Genomic DNA, 16,778 nt, shown 5'->3' with positions numbered 1-16,778 from the left:
CAATCTGCAGCGCTTAGGTTCATAGAAAATATAATCACTTTCATAATTCTTAGGGGTCGCAGAACTTCATCTTTCCTTCTCGCTATTTTGAAAATTTTGCTAAGAAATTTAGTTTATTCGCTCTCTAATTTAAAGAATATTTTCGAAGGAATCATATTTGGTATAAAATTATTTGTTTTATTACTTTGTTACCATTTTATATTCAACATCAGCGTAAAATGTATCAAACATACTGAGGAGAATTCACCATTCACATTAGGTGTAAAATTACAAAAATAAAGGAAAAAAGGGGAGGAAGAAAGGAATAGGTTTTGCTATTCCTTTTGCTACTTTTAATTATTATTCAGGCCTTTATCTCAGTGCTTAAGGGCACCAGAAACTGTAAATAAAAGGTTGTTTCATCTTACAAAATGCTAGCTTTTAATTTAAAATTTAAGAAAATGAGTTTAAAATTAGTTAGCTTACGCTATTTAAGCTTATCATATCTTTAGCTTATCGTATTTTGGGGCCAAACATTTGTTCAATTTCTTATTTTAAAACTATTTACTATCTTTAGGAATTTTGATTACTTTGGATTTAATTCTAATTCGAACATTTTTTTCTTCGATTTTATTATTATTTTTATTTTTTGTTGTTGAATTTATAGGGTATATGATTCTTTTTAATTCTAAAATTTGAACAGTTTAAAACAAGGAAAAACACTAAAATGGGAAAATTGCATTAGAACACTGATTTCAGCAGTGCTGTTTATAGTAAACGCTTTTCTGTTTGCTTACCACCCCATGGTAAGTCATGTCACCAGGTTAAGCAAAAGAAATAGCTTCTTCTTATTATTATTATTATGTATTTCGTGCTCTCAAAGTTTGTTCCTCAGAAAGTTTGCTAATAAACTCAGTTATTTGACATCAGTTGCCACTGACCTAGGATTTTCCGTGGTATTGGTGAAGTCTTTGAACAATTTTCAGAGTACCACTAAAGGAGAAATTCTGCTATGAGAAACAACACTAATAACCTTGTCGTACTTCCATTTCATTCTTCTGTCAGATAGAAAATTGCACGGATTCTTCAAAAGTTCAATTTTCAAGTCATTTTCTCGCCTATCAATAAAATTTATGGTTATATTCTTTAAGATTCTGTTTCTGACTTTAACTCTTAGGGAATTTGTAGCATGTCGTGTCAGTGTGGTCTGAGATACATCAGCGAAAAACTAAAAAAGCGTTAAAGTTTCATATCAAGGAACACAAATCTTGTGTCCGAAAAGGCGAAATGAACAAGTCTTCGATAGCTAATCATAGTTCAAAACTTAAGCAGAATTTTGATTTTGAGTCAGCAAAAATTATTCAGAAAGCTTCTTCAATTGGTGAATAGGATTTTCTTGAAGCTTTTCACATTCATAAAGATTTATCTTAAGTCCAATTTAGTCATTCCTAACACTTTTGAAAATTCTATTAACTTAATTTTTCAATATCGTTACTATTTTTGCCGACAGATGCCTTCTTGTTAGCTTTACTGTCGTAGGGTTTAAATACCGCCGTTGCGCCCGATGCTTTCCAGTCTTGCGGACCGCTTTGCTCCTAATGAAGAGGGATTGTACTAAGTTGCATTCGAAATTGATTGAGTTCTTCACTAAATCTACGCCGAAAACAAGGTTCCTGCTTTGCTAATTTTACGTAAAACTGCATTAATTTAGTACGCATTTTAGCAAATATGTTTTCACAATAACATTTCAGACTTGTGATATCTATATAAAATTTGCAAGGTAGATTTTCTAATGCATTTGGGCTCAAAAGTGTGAAAAGTGATTTTTTAAAAATTCAGTGTTGTATTTCCGAATAATATAAAAAGTGTACTACAACATTATTTTAACTATTCAATATATTAGATTTACAAGTGTTACGAAGAGATTGTAGAAATAAATATTTTGTGAAGTTTTGTTTTCAACGTATAGTAAACTTGTACTGGATTCCATAATCAGCCAATTCCTTTAGATCAGGAGTTCTCAACTGGAAGAGGATTTTACTGTTTCAGAGCAAGATCAGTCTCTTATTTAGCTGTTGCTTTACTTTTAGTTTATGAATATAAAAAACTGCTTTTATTGAAGTTTTGGTAGTTAACATTTTCGGCACTTTTTATTGTTTAATTTATAAAACCCATTAAAGAAGAATCTAAATTTAAAGTTTAACGTATATGTATTTTTTAGCTTTAGAAATGAGAAGGAGGGCATGATCGTTTAGCAATGGTAAAAGGGGTATCTGAGTTAAAAAAAGGTTGAGAACCACTGCTTTAGATTAAAACTAATCATCTAAATGTTCCTTTTTATTTTCTTATACAAATAGAATCATTTATAGTGGTAGTTTCTCATTTTCTACAGCATTTTCCAACTCTTTGTGATTCACTGGTCTGTTATTGTTGATAGACCCAATTATGTTATAAATTAATAATGATATTTAATCTCAAAAACGTGTGCTGGTAAATACTTCATAAACACTGAAAACTTCATAATTCGTTTGACCTATTTGGTGTGACCATATATTGTATAAAATTAATTCTTATGCTTATATTGAAAGACTCAAATTGTATTGATCTTTTTTTTTTTTTTTTTTTTTTTTTTTTATCTTTTCAAAGTGTTTGAAGATGTACTGCGCATTTTACAAGAAAGTAAAAATGATGACGTGCACAACAGATCATTCCTAATCCATCTAGAAAGCACTATAGCTGACGAAGAAAAGTCTAGAAAGGAAGATGTTAGAGTCCAGCACTTAATATCTGACTGGGAAGACAAACTTCCAGATGAATACAAATTCAACTTCTTCAACGGAGACTCTTGGGAAGAACTCTGGAATGGCAATGTATCTTCTAGCGAAGTACAATCTGGTACTGCTTTCAGAAGTTTGGAATTTAAACTACGAAATGTTCTTTATACTATCTTCGAACAAAATGTGGACGAGATTAGGTGCTTTGTAAATGAAGCCGGACGAAGTAATGTATTGTTTTTTGTCATTTGGTTATAATTTCATTCCGAAATATAACTTCTATTGAATACTAGCTCTGAAATTTAATATTTTCACTTACATCGATATTAATTCCATACTGGGAGTAATTTAAAGTATTTAATGATTCTTTTTAATTTCTGAAAATATCATTCTTTCTTATTTTCTCTTTCCTCCCAATTTCTACAACATTCATTTATTTTATTTCTTTATTATCTGCAGCATGTTCGGAGTAGTTTGAGTTTTTAAGGATTCTTTTATAATTTATGCTAATGACATTCTTTATTGTTTTCTTTTTTATTAATTTCGACAGCATTCATGTTAGCAGGGTAAAACTAATAAAGTTATTTCAGAGTATTTTATTATATCCAATTTTGATTCTGCATGATACGTAAATTCAAGGGAAAAGCATGGATAGGTATGGGAATCATTTATTATTAAATTCAAAATACTGAGATGCATCTCTTATTATAGCACTCTGTTTTCTATATTATATTATATTATTAATCTCAATTATTATTTTAATTATATTGTGTTTTCCATGTCAAAAATTAGATCTGAACTGAATGACCAGAAATTATTTTTATATAGTTCAAATTTTGTCTTCAAATGTACCGGTTTCCATGAAACGTTTTATACAAATGTATTTGTAATGATAATACAATATTCCGCAGTAATTTATTTTAATTGGATTTAGAATTTTTTTTATTTAGTGTTGAATTTTTTGCATATGCCCCTCTTGTTTAACGATCAAACTAATCATCGCAATATATCTGTTTTTACATCATTGAATAGACCAAAATTAATCTTCTGAATCAAGTTTCTTAGCCCAAAAGGGACATTAGTCCCAAATGGGATATTAGTCTCAAAACGGCATTTGCGTCGAAGCACTTAAATGCTTTGTATCACATGTCAAATTGCTGCCACCAAATGTTATCGCCCTGTATTATATTTAAAGAAATTCAATAATGAAAAAATCTGCATTATTGTTGTAGAGACATTAGGTATTTTGGAAAATCCGGAGAGATGAAATATTAGCAACGCCTTTGCCGGGAATCGAACCACGAACCTCTGAAATACCGGCTCAGCGCGCAGAACCACTACACCACAAAGGAACACTAAGAAAGTGGGAGAAATACCTTATATACTCCCCTTTTTTAAAGGGGGACTGGGGTTTTTAGGGGACCCAATCGCCAAATCCTGGGTGTGGAGAATCGTCATCCAACACCCTTTTAGTTCGGGCGCCACTGTAGTTGACATTAGGATATTTTTGGAAGCAGGAAAGATGAAAAATTAGCAACCGCCTTCGCCGGGAATCGAACCACGAACTGCTGGAATACCGGCCCAGCGTGCAGAACCACTAGACCACGAAGGCACACTAGGGAAGTGGGAGAAATACCTTATATTGTATCTATGTTTCTCACACTGAAAAAACAAAGATACCTAGAGCCATCAAATTTTAAATAATTTAATTTTCAACCCGAACATGGGCACCTGGAAGCTCTGATTTTGAATTTCGAATTTGTTCTATTATCTTTTTCATATTTTGTAAGACTAACGAATTTTTTATTCACAAATTCAACGATTTCAAAGCGAGCAATATTAACGCTGTACGGAAAAAAACATCTTTATCCTCCAGCGCGTGAGATTGTCTATCGCAAATTCTAAAGATTTGCTATTTTTTAAATATTTTGTAATTTTGCTGCTTTTGAATTTAACTTTGTGTGACGTAAATGCCAAGATTAATTTTATAATAAAGTAAACACACAAAACTTTAAAAAGAAAAATAAAGATTTGTAAAGCCATCCTAGTAAGAAAACTGAACATTGATATGATGAAATGTGAAAAGACTGGGGGGGGGGGAAGAAAGAAAGAAAAAGAAAGAAAAAAAAAAAAAAAAAAGAAAAAAGAAAAATGTATGCCGACATTTGATGCTGCATCGGGGAATTCTTAACATATAATGTTTTCAAAATTTTTGTAATTTCTGCAATTTTTTGTAATTGTATATGAGATAAATGCGAGGAAAATGACGCTTTATAATGGAACTAAAAAGACAGAAAATAATGAGCTATTAGGAGTTAATATAGCAGCAGACTGGTAGACTGCGAGCCCAGCGAGAGCTTAAAAAACCTTAACAAACCCTTCTGGGGGAGCGTTAAAACCTGAAACCTTACAGATTTTTCTTTTTAAATTTTACTTAAAAAAACCCAAAAAGGCTATTATTCTTGAAACGCAATTTTGCGTTGCTTCACCTTTCATTCGATTATGTTGCTATTCGAAAAAAATGTAAGATATTATTATTTCATATAAATCTTTCTTTTATTAATTAACAAACTAAACTATACAAAAAATAGATACAGTTCTTAAAAATATCTTTTTGTTTAAACTTTTTAATTGATTTAAATAAAAATACATTTTTTTATATTTAATCAAACTGTTATTAATTAACAAACTAAACTGCTTAAAAGCAACAGACGCAGATCTTGAAAATACCGTTTTTTTTTTTTTTTTTTTTTTTTTTTTTTTAATTTTTAATCTGTTTGATTTAAATAAGAAAGCATTTAATTCATGATATATCTAATTAAAAACATTAAATGTTTTTATGGAATTAAACTGCATTTTTTTTTCACTTTTGAACTATGAAGAAGGGAACTATACTAATACTAATTTACTATACTAATCTACTTTTAAACTATACAGACTAATATAGCATTCTCATATTAGTCTAAACACATATCGATCTAATATCCTATAAAATGTTTTACTATTCCATCTGGGCATTCTATAATATGCTTAATTTAACCTTGCGTCACGCAAAATTACTTCGTCCATCAAAAATTCCATCAGACAGACGATTTTACGAAGGGCGTGGTGATTGGACTGAGAAGGGCAAGTTGGACTATACGGCAAAACTCAGCTGAACGCACCTGGACGCGTCCACTGTGCACCGGCTGTAGCGACGATGGTTGAACAAGGAAATGTGACAGATTCGACGGGTGCCTGCGCACCCAGAGTGACGACAGCACGCGTGGATCAACACACCCGCAAGCCACTTCTACCTCCATTCTGCAGCATGTTCAAGATACCCTGGATGTTCCCATATTGACCAGAACTACCTGCCGTCGGCTGGCCTGCACTCATGGCTTCCGTTAAGATGACTGCCATTGACCGCACATCACAAACGCCAACGTCTACAATGGTGCCGAGAGATGTGGACGACGGAATGGCACAAAATCGTATTCTCAGAAGAGTCACGCTACTGTTTCTCCAATGAGAGTCGCCGTGTACGATTGTGGCGTCGATGTGGAGACAGGTCCAATACAGCAGCAATACTGGAATGCCCCACCGCGCAACAACGTGATATCATGGTTTGGGACACAATTGCGTAGGATTCCAGGTTACCTCTAGTTCGTATTCAGCGCACTATGACTGCCCAATTATACGCAAATGATGTGCTGCGGCCGGTGACACTCCCCTACCTTCAGGGAATGCCCTATGCCTTTAGCAGTAACCCAACCACACACTGCTCGCATCAGCCAACGTGTTCTGCAAGGTGTACAGATGTTTCCCTGGACTCTGTTATCTCCTGATTTTTCTCACCAGTCAAGCACATTTGGGATGTGATTGGACGCCATTTGCAGACCCTGCCATTGTCGCGTTCAGAAGACAAAGTATGGTAAATGGTTGACAGGGAATGGAGAGCCATTCGTCAGGACTCACCCGTAGTTTCATTGGCACGTACCTAGACGTGTTGCTTCGTGTATCGTCGTCTAAGGTGGTCCTACAATCCACTGAGCCAACGCTCACCAATCCACGAGAACGCTATTCTCGCTCTGTATTATTTTCGAAATAAAGATCACTTATTGTTCGTTGTTGTCTTTCTCTGTTTGCCGAGTTTCATCATTGTCTGGATATTCCATCTCGAGTTTGCATTTTCAATGTCCGGTAGTGTACTGCCTCACTCCGAAGCAAGTTAGCGCTAATTCACCAACAGAATGTGTTACAATTAACCTAACTAGTTTTAAAGGTCTCTTTCATGTGTTGTTTCGTTTACATAACGTTCTGCCCGATGTTATGCGACAACATGAGTGAATCAAAAGGATAAATAGGCTAGTGTTTAAGCTAAGCTTAACTGCTAATAAAACTTAAAAAGTTGTCTTAGTGAACTAAAAACAAAAGAGCCGCCTAGATACGATTGTATTAGGACATTAGCAGAATTTCAAGAAACAACAGAAGTTATAATTTAGAAATTACATGTTATTGCTGCAGTTTTAAATGGCCAGCCGCTAAGTCGATATAGTGGTTGGTGACGCTGACTGCTGTATCGATGGGCCGGTGCTCAAAATACACATCAAGCTAATTGTCAAGGAAGAGGGGTGAAGACCCTCGAACCACACTTCGAGTGTTGTTCCCCGAAATTGGGATTGAAGTTTAACATTTAGACCTGGTGATACCTAATATATACTTATGGGAACGCACTTGTGATACCCTTGCTTCCGTTTTGTATCTATTCTAAATGGCCGGACACTTGCAACTTAATATATTCGCAGGGAATATCCAATATCCATCAGTCATTTAGCGGTCTCAACGTTGAGAACATCGCCCAGGGTTCACCACGCTAAGCGACCGAATTAGATCCGTGATAAAGGAAAAATTCTGTCCCACTTTTGATGGAGGAGATCCTGGGAACAGATCCATGGTTGTCCCACTCCTGTTTCCTTAGCACCAAACCTCTCGAGAGGACATTCGAATAGTCAATATTTTAAATATCGCCATGCCGCTATGTGTTTATAAATAGTCAAACCTTCTCGGTGTTCGAGTCCAGGTCCAGCGATAGGACAACCGATGTCGCTAATCCCTATATCAGTTAGGTTGGCTCAGCATGACATATCTAAGAATGCTTACATTCAAAACCTCTCTTTGACAATTTCGTATAAAAATCCGGCACTGTTAACAGCCCCACGATGTTATTCTTAGTTACATATGCCCAAGAATATTATGATATCTAGTAAAAATTATTCTACAGTGTACTTAAGTAAAACCGAATAAATTACAGAGTATTTTTCTTTATAATTTAATTTCTAACATAGTCTTCACCACTTGCTTATTATAAAATTCAATTGTAGAATATGCTGTTTTAATAATCTTTTAATTTTCCATCTCGTTCAACATCAACTAATTTCTTTCTCATTTATTCAAGGTATTGAAACTCAGCTTTTGAACGAACTGATACATCAGCAGAGTGAGATACATAGCCACCTCAGATCATTCCAAGACCGACCAGACTTGCTGTCATCTGTTATGAACTACATCGCAGGACCTCAGAACCATCCTCTTGTAGTTCACGGTCGTCAAGGTAGAGGAAAAAGCGCTCTCTTAGCGGTGGCTGCTGTTCTTTGTGGTGGTGTGTTTCCCACCATGCCAGTCCTCATAAGATCAGCAGGATCGTCCCCCGAGTCATTTACACAAGAACAAATTCTCAGAAGTGTGTGCGAGCAACTGGCCATTCTGTATGGCGATCATCCCTCACTCGCTTCTCGAGTAAGATATTTTCATTATTTCATTGTGTATTAGTCTATATTTAGCTAGTTAAATATATCAATAACCCCAAATCTTCCGGAAAACTGTATAAAAGTGCTTTTGTGTTGTAAAAAGTTTCATTAGTCAGAAAATGTTTTTACTACTTCGTCAATTTTCATAGCAAGGTACAGAGTATTCACATAAAACTTCTTTGTTTAACGTTCGCGGAAAAGTCCCTAAATCCCGGTGGTGAAGAATCAACATCCACTTAGTTCGGGCGCCACTGTAGAGATATTAGATTCTTTCGAAGTAGGAAAGATGAAAAATGAGCAATGCCCTTGCTGGGACTCGAACCACGGAATACGCGCCAAATGTACCTCTAGAATACGCGCCAAATGTGTTGACCACTACAGATTTTAGCCTTGAAATCCTCCATTCTGAGAAAGATTTACTTAAATGTTGTGCTCCCAATTACCATGCATGGAATTGGAGCCTGGGGATCCAGAGCAGAAGATCTGATTAGATTATGGATGAAGTTAGACAATATTCAAAGAGCTTGGGGTTTAGCTTTAACCCGATGTTTTAGAACGGTGCCTACCGAGGCCGTCTTTATGTTGGCTGGGCTATCGCCTCTCTCAGTTTTATACGAATTTTATTATGAGAAATTTTTATTTAGAATTGGACGAATGGAATTGAAAATGTGTGAAGATTATTTGGTTACAAAGAATGTTTTTGAAAAATTTAATATTCACTTAATACATCTTTCCAATAGATTTGGTTCTGTTTTTGATCAAAGTAATATAACTGTTGATGTATTTGATATTTACACAGATGGCTCTGGGTAGGAGCTGCCTTTGTTGCTTTTTACTATGGAATTGAGGTGGATTGTAGAATATTTGAGTACATGTAATTCAGTTTTCCAAGGAGAAAGCGTTCAAACAAGCCTTATTACGGATTAAAAATACCTTGTATATCCCCACGTCTGTAAATATTTACACTGCCTGCCTGTCACTTCTCCATGCGCTCTTCCGCGCAGACAATTTCAATACATTACTGATTTTAATGTAATTTTTAACATTACTGATTTTAATGTAAATACCATTAATTTTAAAGTTTTTAAATCATATACTATTGCTCTATAATGAAGTTTATTAATGAAAATACGGGGCTTGTAGGAATCTTCTGTTAAAACTCAATTCTGTATTAAAATGGGTTTTATATGGATATCTGTGATGTTCTATGTTGTACTGGCTGCTTTCGTTTGTGGAGAGACGGGGCCCCTTGTTTTGAGCTACAAACGTGTCCAGGTGGGCTGAAGAGAGCCTCCAATTCTTACACCTCGAAGGCATGCTAAGAAGGCGGAAGAAATACCTTATAAGGGTTAAAACGTTAGAAAAGTTATCGAAAATATAAGCGAAGCTGCCATAAATTAGCTGTAGTCCGGAAAAATGGCAAGTGATTTTATTGGTTTTTGATTTCATTAGTTCGTCTCATTTTGCTGAAAACACTAATGACATAACGGAAAATAAACATCGATCTGGTTTTAATAAGATCAATTCAGTGAAATTAATTAGTGCATCATAGCGATTACTAATGAATTGAATAATGAAACACTTGTTAACATAAATGGACAACGGCTTTTGAAGAACGAGAGGACAACTTAGACAATGAGAAGTAATAACTGTACCATTCCAATAATTTAAAAAATTACTGTAATGGTTGAAATTTTATTAAGGCATATTATGGATGTTGATTCCAAAATTGGGCGTAGCCTTACAATTTTCCGAGCGATAAACATTGTAATCAGTTGCTTTAAAGAAATAAGAAAAAAAAAAAAAAAAAAACTAAAGAACATCGCATCTTGCAATTTTTAGAGGCTAAGAAATGAATCATGAGAAACATACATTTTTTTAAATTGTCTCTAATAAATATTTGAATCTCTATAATTATATGATTTTTCATATTATGACTTCTAAATTAAATATTTTTAAAAGCAAAAATCTTTTCCTTTTAGCCCAAAGAGGCATTAGCCCAGAAGGGCTATTAGTCTCAAAACGGCATTTTGTGTCGAATCACTTAAATGAGATGTATCACTTTTCAAACTATTGCCCTCAAATATTATCGCTCTGTATTATATTTAAAGAAACTAAATAATGAGTAATCTGCATGAATGTATATGTTTCTTGCATAGTAAAAAAACAACGGTACATAAAGTCATCCAATTTTAAATAACGTAGTCCTCCACCCGAACATGGCTACCTGGAAGCCCGAATTTGGAATCTGTTTTATTGTCTATTTCATATTTTGTAAAACTTTAATGAATTTTTGATTAAAAAACTCAAAAATTTCAAAGCAAGCAGTGGCAACACTGTGGGGAATAAATCATTTTTATCTCCAGCGCGCGAAACTGTCTACCTGAAATTCTAGAGATATGCTGTTTTTAATTATTTTTAGCCCCCAGTGGCGTTAGCCCAAATGCTCTCGAAACGTGCATGTGTCTGTAAATGAGAAAAGCTCCCGTTTAGGCTTAATATAAAATCTAAAAGCTTTCAGATTTTATTTTATTTTTATTCATATATTGTTTTTTCCCAATTTAAAAATTATAATTGCTACAAATGCGCACTTATTCTGTATTGACAGTTTACGCTCTAGCTTACGTTGTGGAAACGTCCTAATATACTAAAGCTACCGTGAACTGAAAATATTTAGCAACCACGGCTGTAGACTAAGCCAATTTAATAAATCATATACTTAACAGCACACTATGGCAATGCTACAGTAACAGTGTCAGCGATTCATAGCCTTTCAAGTTAATTATTCATTAAATAGAAAATAATTTAAACAAATCTGAATGGAAAGCTTGAAATTTAACCTTTCTTTAGCTACAACTTTTAGTAAAATTGATCTCAAAATACAAAATTACTCCTGACAGTAACTGAATTACCCCTTTCCGGCACGCTATCTTTTAAAGTCGGAGTTTTGATAAAAAAAAAATAAAAAATAAAGGTAGGCAGTCTAATTAGGCTTATAGGAGTACACAAGTAAAATTTTGTGAAGATAGCACTTATCGTTTTAATTCTGTGGGTGTGTCCAAAGTGGCACACTGATTGAATAGATCTTCGAAAAGAGTGCTGAAACGAGCATTGTTGTCAATGAACTGACCGATGAGTTTCGAAGAAACAAAGAATACAGACTCCCAGTTGTCCTAGATTATCGGTGAGCCCGGTCTGGCACACCTAGAGTTCGCCGTTTGATTTTAGGCAAGATTTCAAGGTAAAAATTTAAAATTAATATAGAATACGGAGATTACCATACAGCCAAAAAATAACATAGAAATTTCTTTTCAAACAATTCCTTTTATACTCCAAAAAAATCTGGAAGATTTCTTTGAAAAATAAGGGTTTTAAAAAACTAAACATTGATAAAATATATGGACTGGTTTGCGTTGAGCTGCCATCTACTATAAATAAAGAAGGTTAAGAGTAACCTATAGTAACTTTTCCATTCAATTTTTCTTGTGCGTACAGAAGGAAATTTTTAGTTGTGTCCAGACCGGACACACTGTGCCTCAAAGGGTCATAGGGTTGGCAAGTGCTAGTTGGTTAATTTTCATACTTTATTAGTTGGATTGACGACCTTTACAGTTATCAACCTGTCAGTTAGCTTGCTGCTTTTATAGTTGTCTGTCAAACCCTTCTTGTAGTTAATTATTTTGCATATTCTTCTAAAGAGCGTACTTATGCTTACAAAATCAGAAAATCTAGAATAAAGCCAATTTTAAAAAGAATGGTTTAGTAATTTAAGTGTGTGTGTATTTAATTATGGCAAAGCTCGCTAGGGCTATCTGCCTAAAGGGAGGGATGCCTTCGTGGAGGACTTTCTAAGGGAAACTGGCTCGTATACACGTTACACATGGGGAAAACCACGAAAACACCCCTGCAGCCAGCCCGTTCGCGGGATTCGAACCTCGGACCGAACTACCAGTGTTCAGCGACTTTACCGCTCGGCCGCTGGTGGGCTTTAGTAATTTAAGATAAATGTGACAAACTTGGTCAACTTGTTTTTGTGGGATTTCAAAGTATTGTGATGTCACTAAGAACTTGTATCACCAAAACTTATAACACTGAATTCATAAAAATTTGCTTTAAATCTTAAAGGGATGCCTTCAATTTAGCTGATCAAGTAATTATGATGAACTAATTCTTCAATAAGAAATGAATATCACAGAATAATAAAGTAAATAAAAATACGTATTAATAAAGTAAAAAACATAACAATACATTAAGTAATAATACATTATAAGAATAAACTTAATAATACATTAAGTATAATAAAAATACATAATAATATATGTAATAATAAAATAAGCAGCATATTAACAAACATAATAATATATATAATAATTAAGTAAGTAACCTTATAAAAACACATGAAAATAAGGAATAACAATACAGTAATTTAGAACAGTACTAATTTTAAATTAATTTATAGCATATGGTTCGTGAAGAGATCTGTATATACTGAAGACAAATAGAAATGAGAATAATTTTCTTCAGCATGTCTAGTGCCTTCGCCAAAATGTCCTCTCATAAAAATTTTGCAGTATTTATTAAAAATAGCCGGCGATTTTCATTCTGTAAAAGTTGTAACACACGAGGAAACAAATTAATACACAACTCATAATACATTCTAAATTCTTCATAGTTATGTGTTAGTTACTAAAATTCGTCACTTGTTTTATACTTGTTGCCACTGAAGTTGTAAAAGGCTTGTGGTTGCTATACGAACGAATGAATTATTCTCTGGAGAAAATAATTCACAGTTGCCATATTCACTGAAAGATTTTATAGAGTAGTTTTATTTATTCTTGCTATGGGGAATAGAACTGCTTTCTTATGCTTTGGGGAATAGAACTGCTTTCAGAAAATCTTTTCTGTAGCTTATTTGTGAATATTTTTCTAAAAAATTTAATTTAATACATATCGAATTCATTTACTATTTAAAGTATTTATTTTTCTTCGTTTAGAGTATTGCGGAACATAATTCCTTCTTCTCAGCATTACTGCGACGAGCACGCTCAGAACGACCGTTACTCATTATCTTAGATGGTCTCGATCAAGTTGAAGAATACAGTGGCAGGTCATTGAAATGGTATCCCAATGTTTTACCAGAACATGTTAAATTAATACTTGCTTTCCGTGACGGAAGTAACGAATTACAAGAACTGCAGGTAAGTAATGAAAAAAATTACTTTCACGAAGTTACATAATTTTTTCATTTTGATATACCTTATCACATGTAGTAATTGAATTGTTTAATGCATTAATTTTACAGTATCTCTTTTACTTATATTTAAGGTTTTTCTATAAAAAATAAACAAGAAAATACAGAATGTTCATACAGATCGGCAGTGAGATTTGATCTGAGAACATGCGCAAACGTTATTATATCATAATGAAGATTATACAACCATCAGTGTGATTCAATCGACTTTAAACTCCTATAAATTGATGCTTTCTACAATCACACCTATTAAAAGACATCTGGAGCCTCGTATTTCATATTACCTGTTTCTGACTTATAAATGCTTTATTAACTATGCTAGTTAAATAACTCCTTTTACATGATACGTAATAGATACTAATTTACCTATTACTGAACTGAAGAAAAATATTTATTTTTATAGTTATTAAATTTATATTCCTTTTTGGGATGAATTTATAGTGTTAATGATTAATATTTGAAGAATAAAAATTCCATAAAGGGCAACAACTAAAATATTTCTTTTTTTATTTTCCTAGGAACGTTTTTCTGGTGAAAAATCTACATTTCTGGAAGTTCCAGATATGGAAATTGATGATACTATGTCCATAATTCAGCATCAGATGCGTTTGAGAGGTCGTCGCCTAACAGACACACAGATGAGTTTCGCTCGAATTTGTGTCACAGAGAATTCATATCCTCGTTATGCTCATATATTTGCGCAGGTAGCTTGTACCTGGTTCACTCTTGCTATTCCAGAAAAATTTTGGTCAAAACATTCTTTAATAGACATCTTTTGTGACTATATAAGTTACGTGTCGAATACCGTGGACTTAAAAGTTTTGAACCGTTTCTTTTCCATCTTAGTTACGCTAAAACAAGGTTTAATGGAATCTGAAATTTCTCATGTATTGCAAACTAAAACAAGCAGCAGTAATGACGATAAATTAGTATTTATTTTTATGAAGTACCACATGGCTCCTTTCTTGAGAACATCTGTGAGGAGGGGACATAGTTTTATACAACTCAGAAGCCAAATTTTTCGAAAGCTGTGCAAAACATATTTGGGTAAACAGTCTTTGGAAGACTGTCTGCAATATATGTTGCAGTATTTGCAAAACAATACACAAATTCATCTTATGCAAAACCGAACAGGAGAAATCAAGACAAACCATAAACATCAAAGATGGCGGGAATTGGAAGAAACAACTCATCTTCAAATCAAATTAAATATTTCGGTGCGAAAATATTTCTTTGACCATATATGGCTTTTTGAACGTATGTGCTCAGGGGATCCTTATCTATTGCTGGAAGAAATTAAAATGTACAAGAGGCGTAATCCTGATGACAGGGAATTTGAAATTCTGAGGAAGTTCCTTCAGCTGTCAGCTTATGCTCTTCGGCATGATGGCAGACAGCTGTATACACAATTATACGGAAGGGTCAAAGGCTATTTTGATGAACCAGAGAACAGTATTAAATACCCCACAATGAAAAAACTCTTTCAGATAAGTGCCATTCCCCCAGTGCCAAGTTTTCATTCTAGTGGTCCCTGTCTAAGGACACTCGCAGACGCTCAGAAAGCTTTCCCCAAGTCTTCCAGAGATCCTTACACTTTAGATATAATTACGTGGCTGGACAAAGAAGCGAGACATTTTGTGACATACTGTAGTGGAACAAGTGAAATCTCAGCTTGGAAAACCAATCATATGAAGAAAATGGCAACTTTGGGTGAAATGACTTGCATCGATAATATTAATGCATTAGGAAGGCAGGCGGAAGTTGTTCTTTTGCATCATGACCGAATGGAAGTATTCGATCTTGCCAAAAATGTTCTGAAAATTCAAATGGTGGAACTCATTGACGTCTCGCAAGGAATAAAATTATTAGACGGGGGGAAGAACGTATTAGCTATCTCTGCAAATCGAGATGAAATTCTGAAATTTGACACGACTTCTGGACATGTTGTGAGAAGAATAACCTTAGGAGAAAACAGGTTTGTTTAATATTATGCCATTCATATTCTGTTTAACTTTTTTATTTAATAAATGTAAGCTAATATGATATCTTTTACGATAAACCGAATTCCATTTCTAATAATGATAAATTATACTCGTGCATTAAATGTGAAGATCGTTTCTGTTTTATTGTGCAACCGAATAGGAGCTAACTTCTGTATACAAAAGGGCTACTTTAAGATGCGTGTTTATGTTTTGAGAGGAACAGTTTGTTGCTTAGCCAATATTCCAATCTTAGAATAATAAATATTAATTATTTGAAAAATATTAGCCATATTTAATTCAAATTATTTTTTACAGTTGATTTCGCTCATAAAATAACACTTAGTTTGAAGATTATGCTCGTAATAAATTCAAAATAATGTTTAGAATACAATTTTGGTAAAATTTTTATCTGTTGAAAAGTAATAAAATGTCATATAAATTAATCAAAATAGTATGGGCATTCATGCGAAGCACAAATACACATAAATTAGATCGCATCTGTACGTTATTAGAAATCAGGAAGTTCACTGTACATCTGTGTACAGTAAGCTGCCAGAAGAAAGCACGGAAGCATACAGGAGTGTATCAGAATGTTTCCGGACAAGCTATATTGATAAAAAAATGTATATTACTTACCTAAAGTTTGAGTACCATCTCCTCTATAATAGAAATCTTGCGCAGCAATACACCGGTCCAGCATTCTTGTCATCACTGGAATGTTGTCTCGACGTCATTTTGCGTGAGCAAGTCCGTAATCTTTTGCGTTTCAAGCTGGTCTCATCACCGGTGATGATTTTGGACGTGAGGAACTGGCCATCCTCAGTACGCTCTTGGAGATTTTGGCACAACGCATATCTTCTCACCAGCTGAGGCCAGCAGATGGAAGATCAATTTGGCAGCATATGCTGCCTGCTCAACTCTGAGTAGCGCGGAACCTTTCGACGCATCAATAATGTCTGCAGTGTCTTGATCTTTCTCCGACGATCCGCATGGGATAAATTCC

At 34.1% G+C, this 16,778-nt stretch overlaps 1 protein-coding gene across 2 annotated transcripts in view; it reads left to right on the top strand.

Annotated features, from left to right (window-relative positions):
* Positions 1-16,778, top strand: part of LOC118193179 (uncharacterized) — a 120,522-nt gene that overhangs the window by 90,565 nt on the left and 13,179 nt on the right. For both annotated transcript variants that reach the window (XM_035364226.2, XM_035364227.2), the window contains exons 7-10: positions 2,626-2,979; positions 8,191-8,531; positions 13,537-13,740; positions 14,312-15,768. In XM_035364226.2, coding sequence (XP_035220117.2) covers positions 2,626-2,979; positions 8,191-8,531; positions 13,537-13,740; positions 14,312-15,768 — 2,356 coding nt within the window. The remainder of the gene's footprint in view (positions 1-2,625; positions 2,980-8,190; positions 8,532-13,536; positions 13,741-14,311; positions 15,769-16,778) is intronic.

The sequence above is a fragment of the Stegodyphus dumicola genome, chromosome 6 (genome assembly GCF_044657685.1).
Source record: "Stegodyphus dumicola isolate Sdum_Otavi_A_Nest chromosome 6, ASM4465768v1".
In the NCBI taxonomy this organism is placed as follows: domain Eukaryota; kingdom Metazoa; phylum Arthropoda; class Arachnida; order Araneae; family Eresidae; genus Stegodyphus; species Stegodyphus dumicola.
The sequence above is the reverse complement of the archived record's forward strand: the minus strand, read 5'-3'. Positions and strand labels throughout refer to the sequence as shown.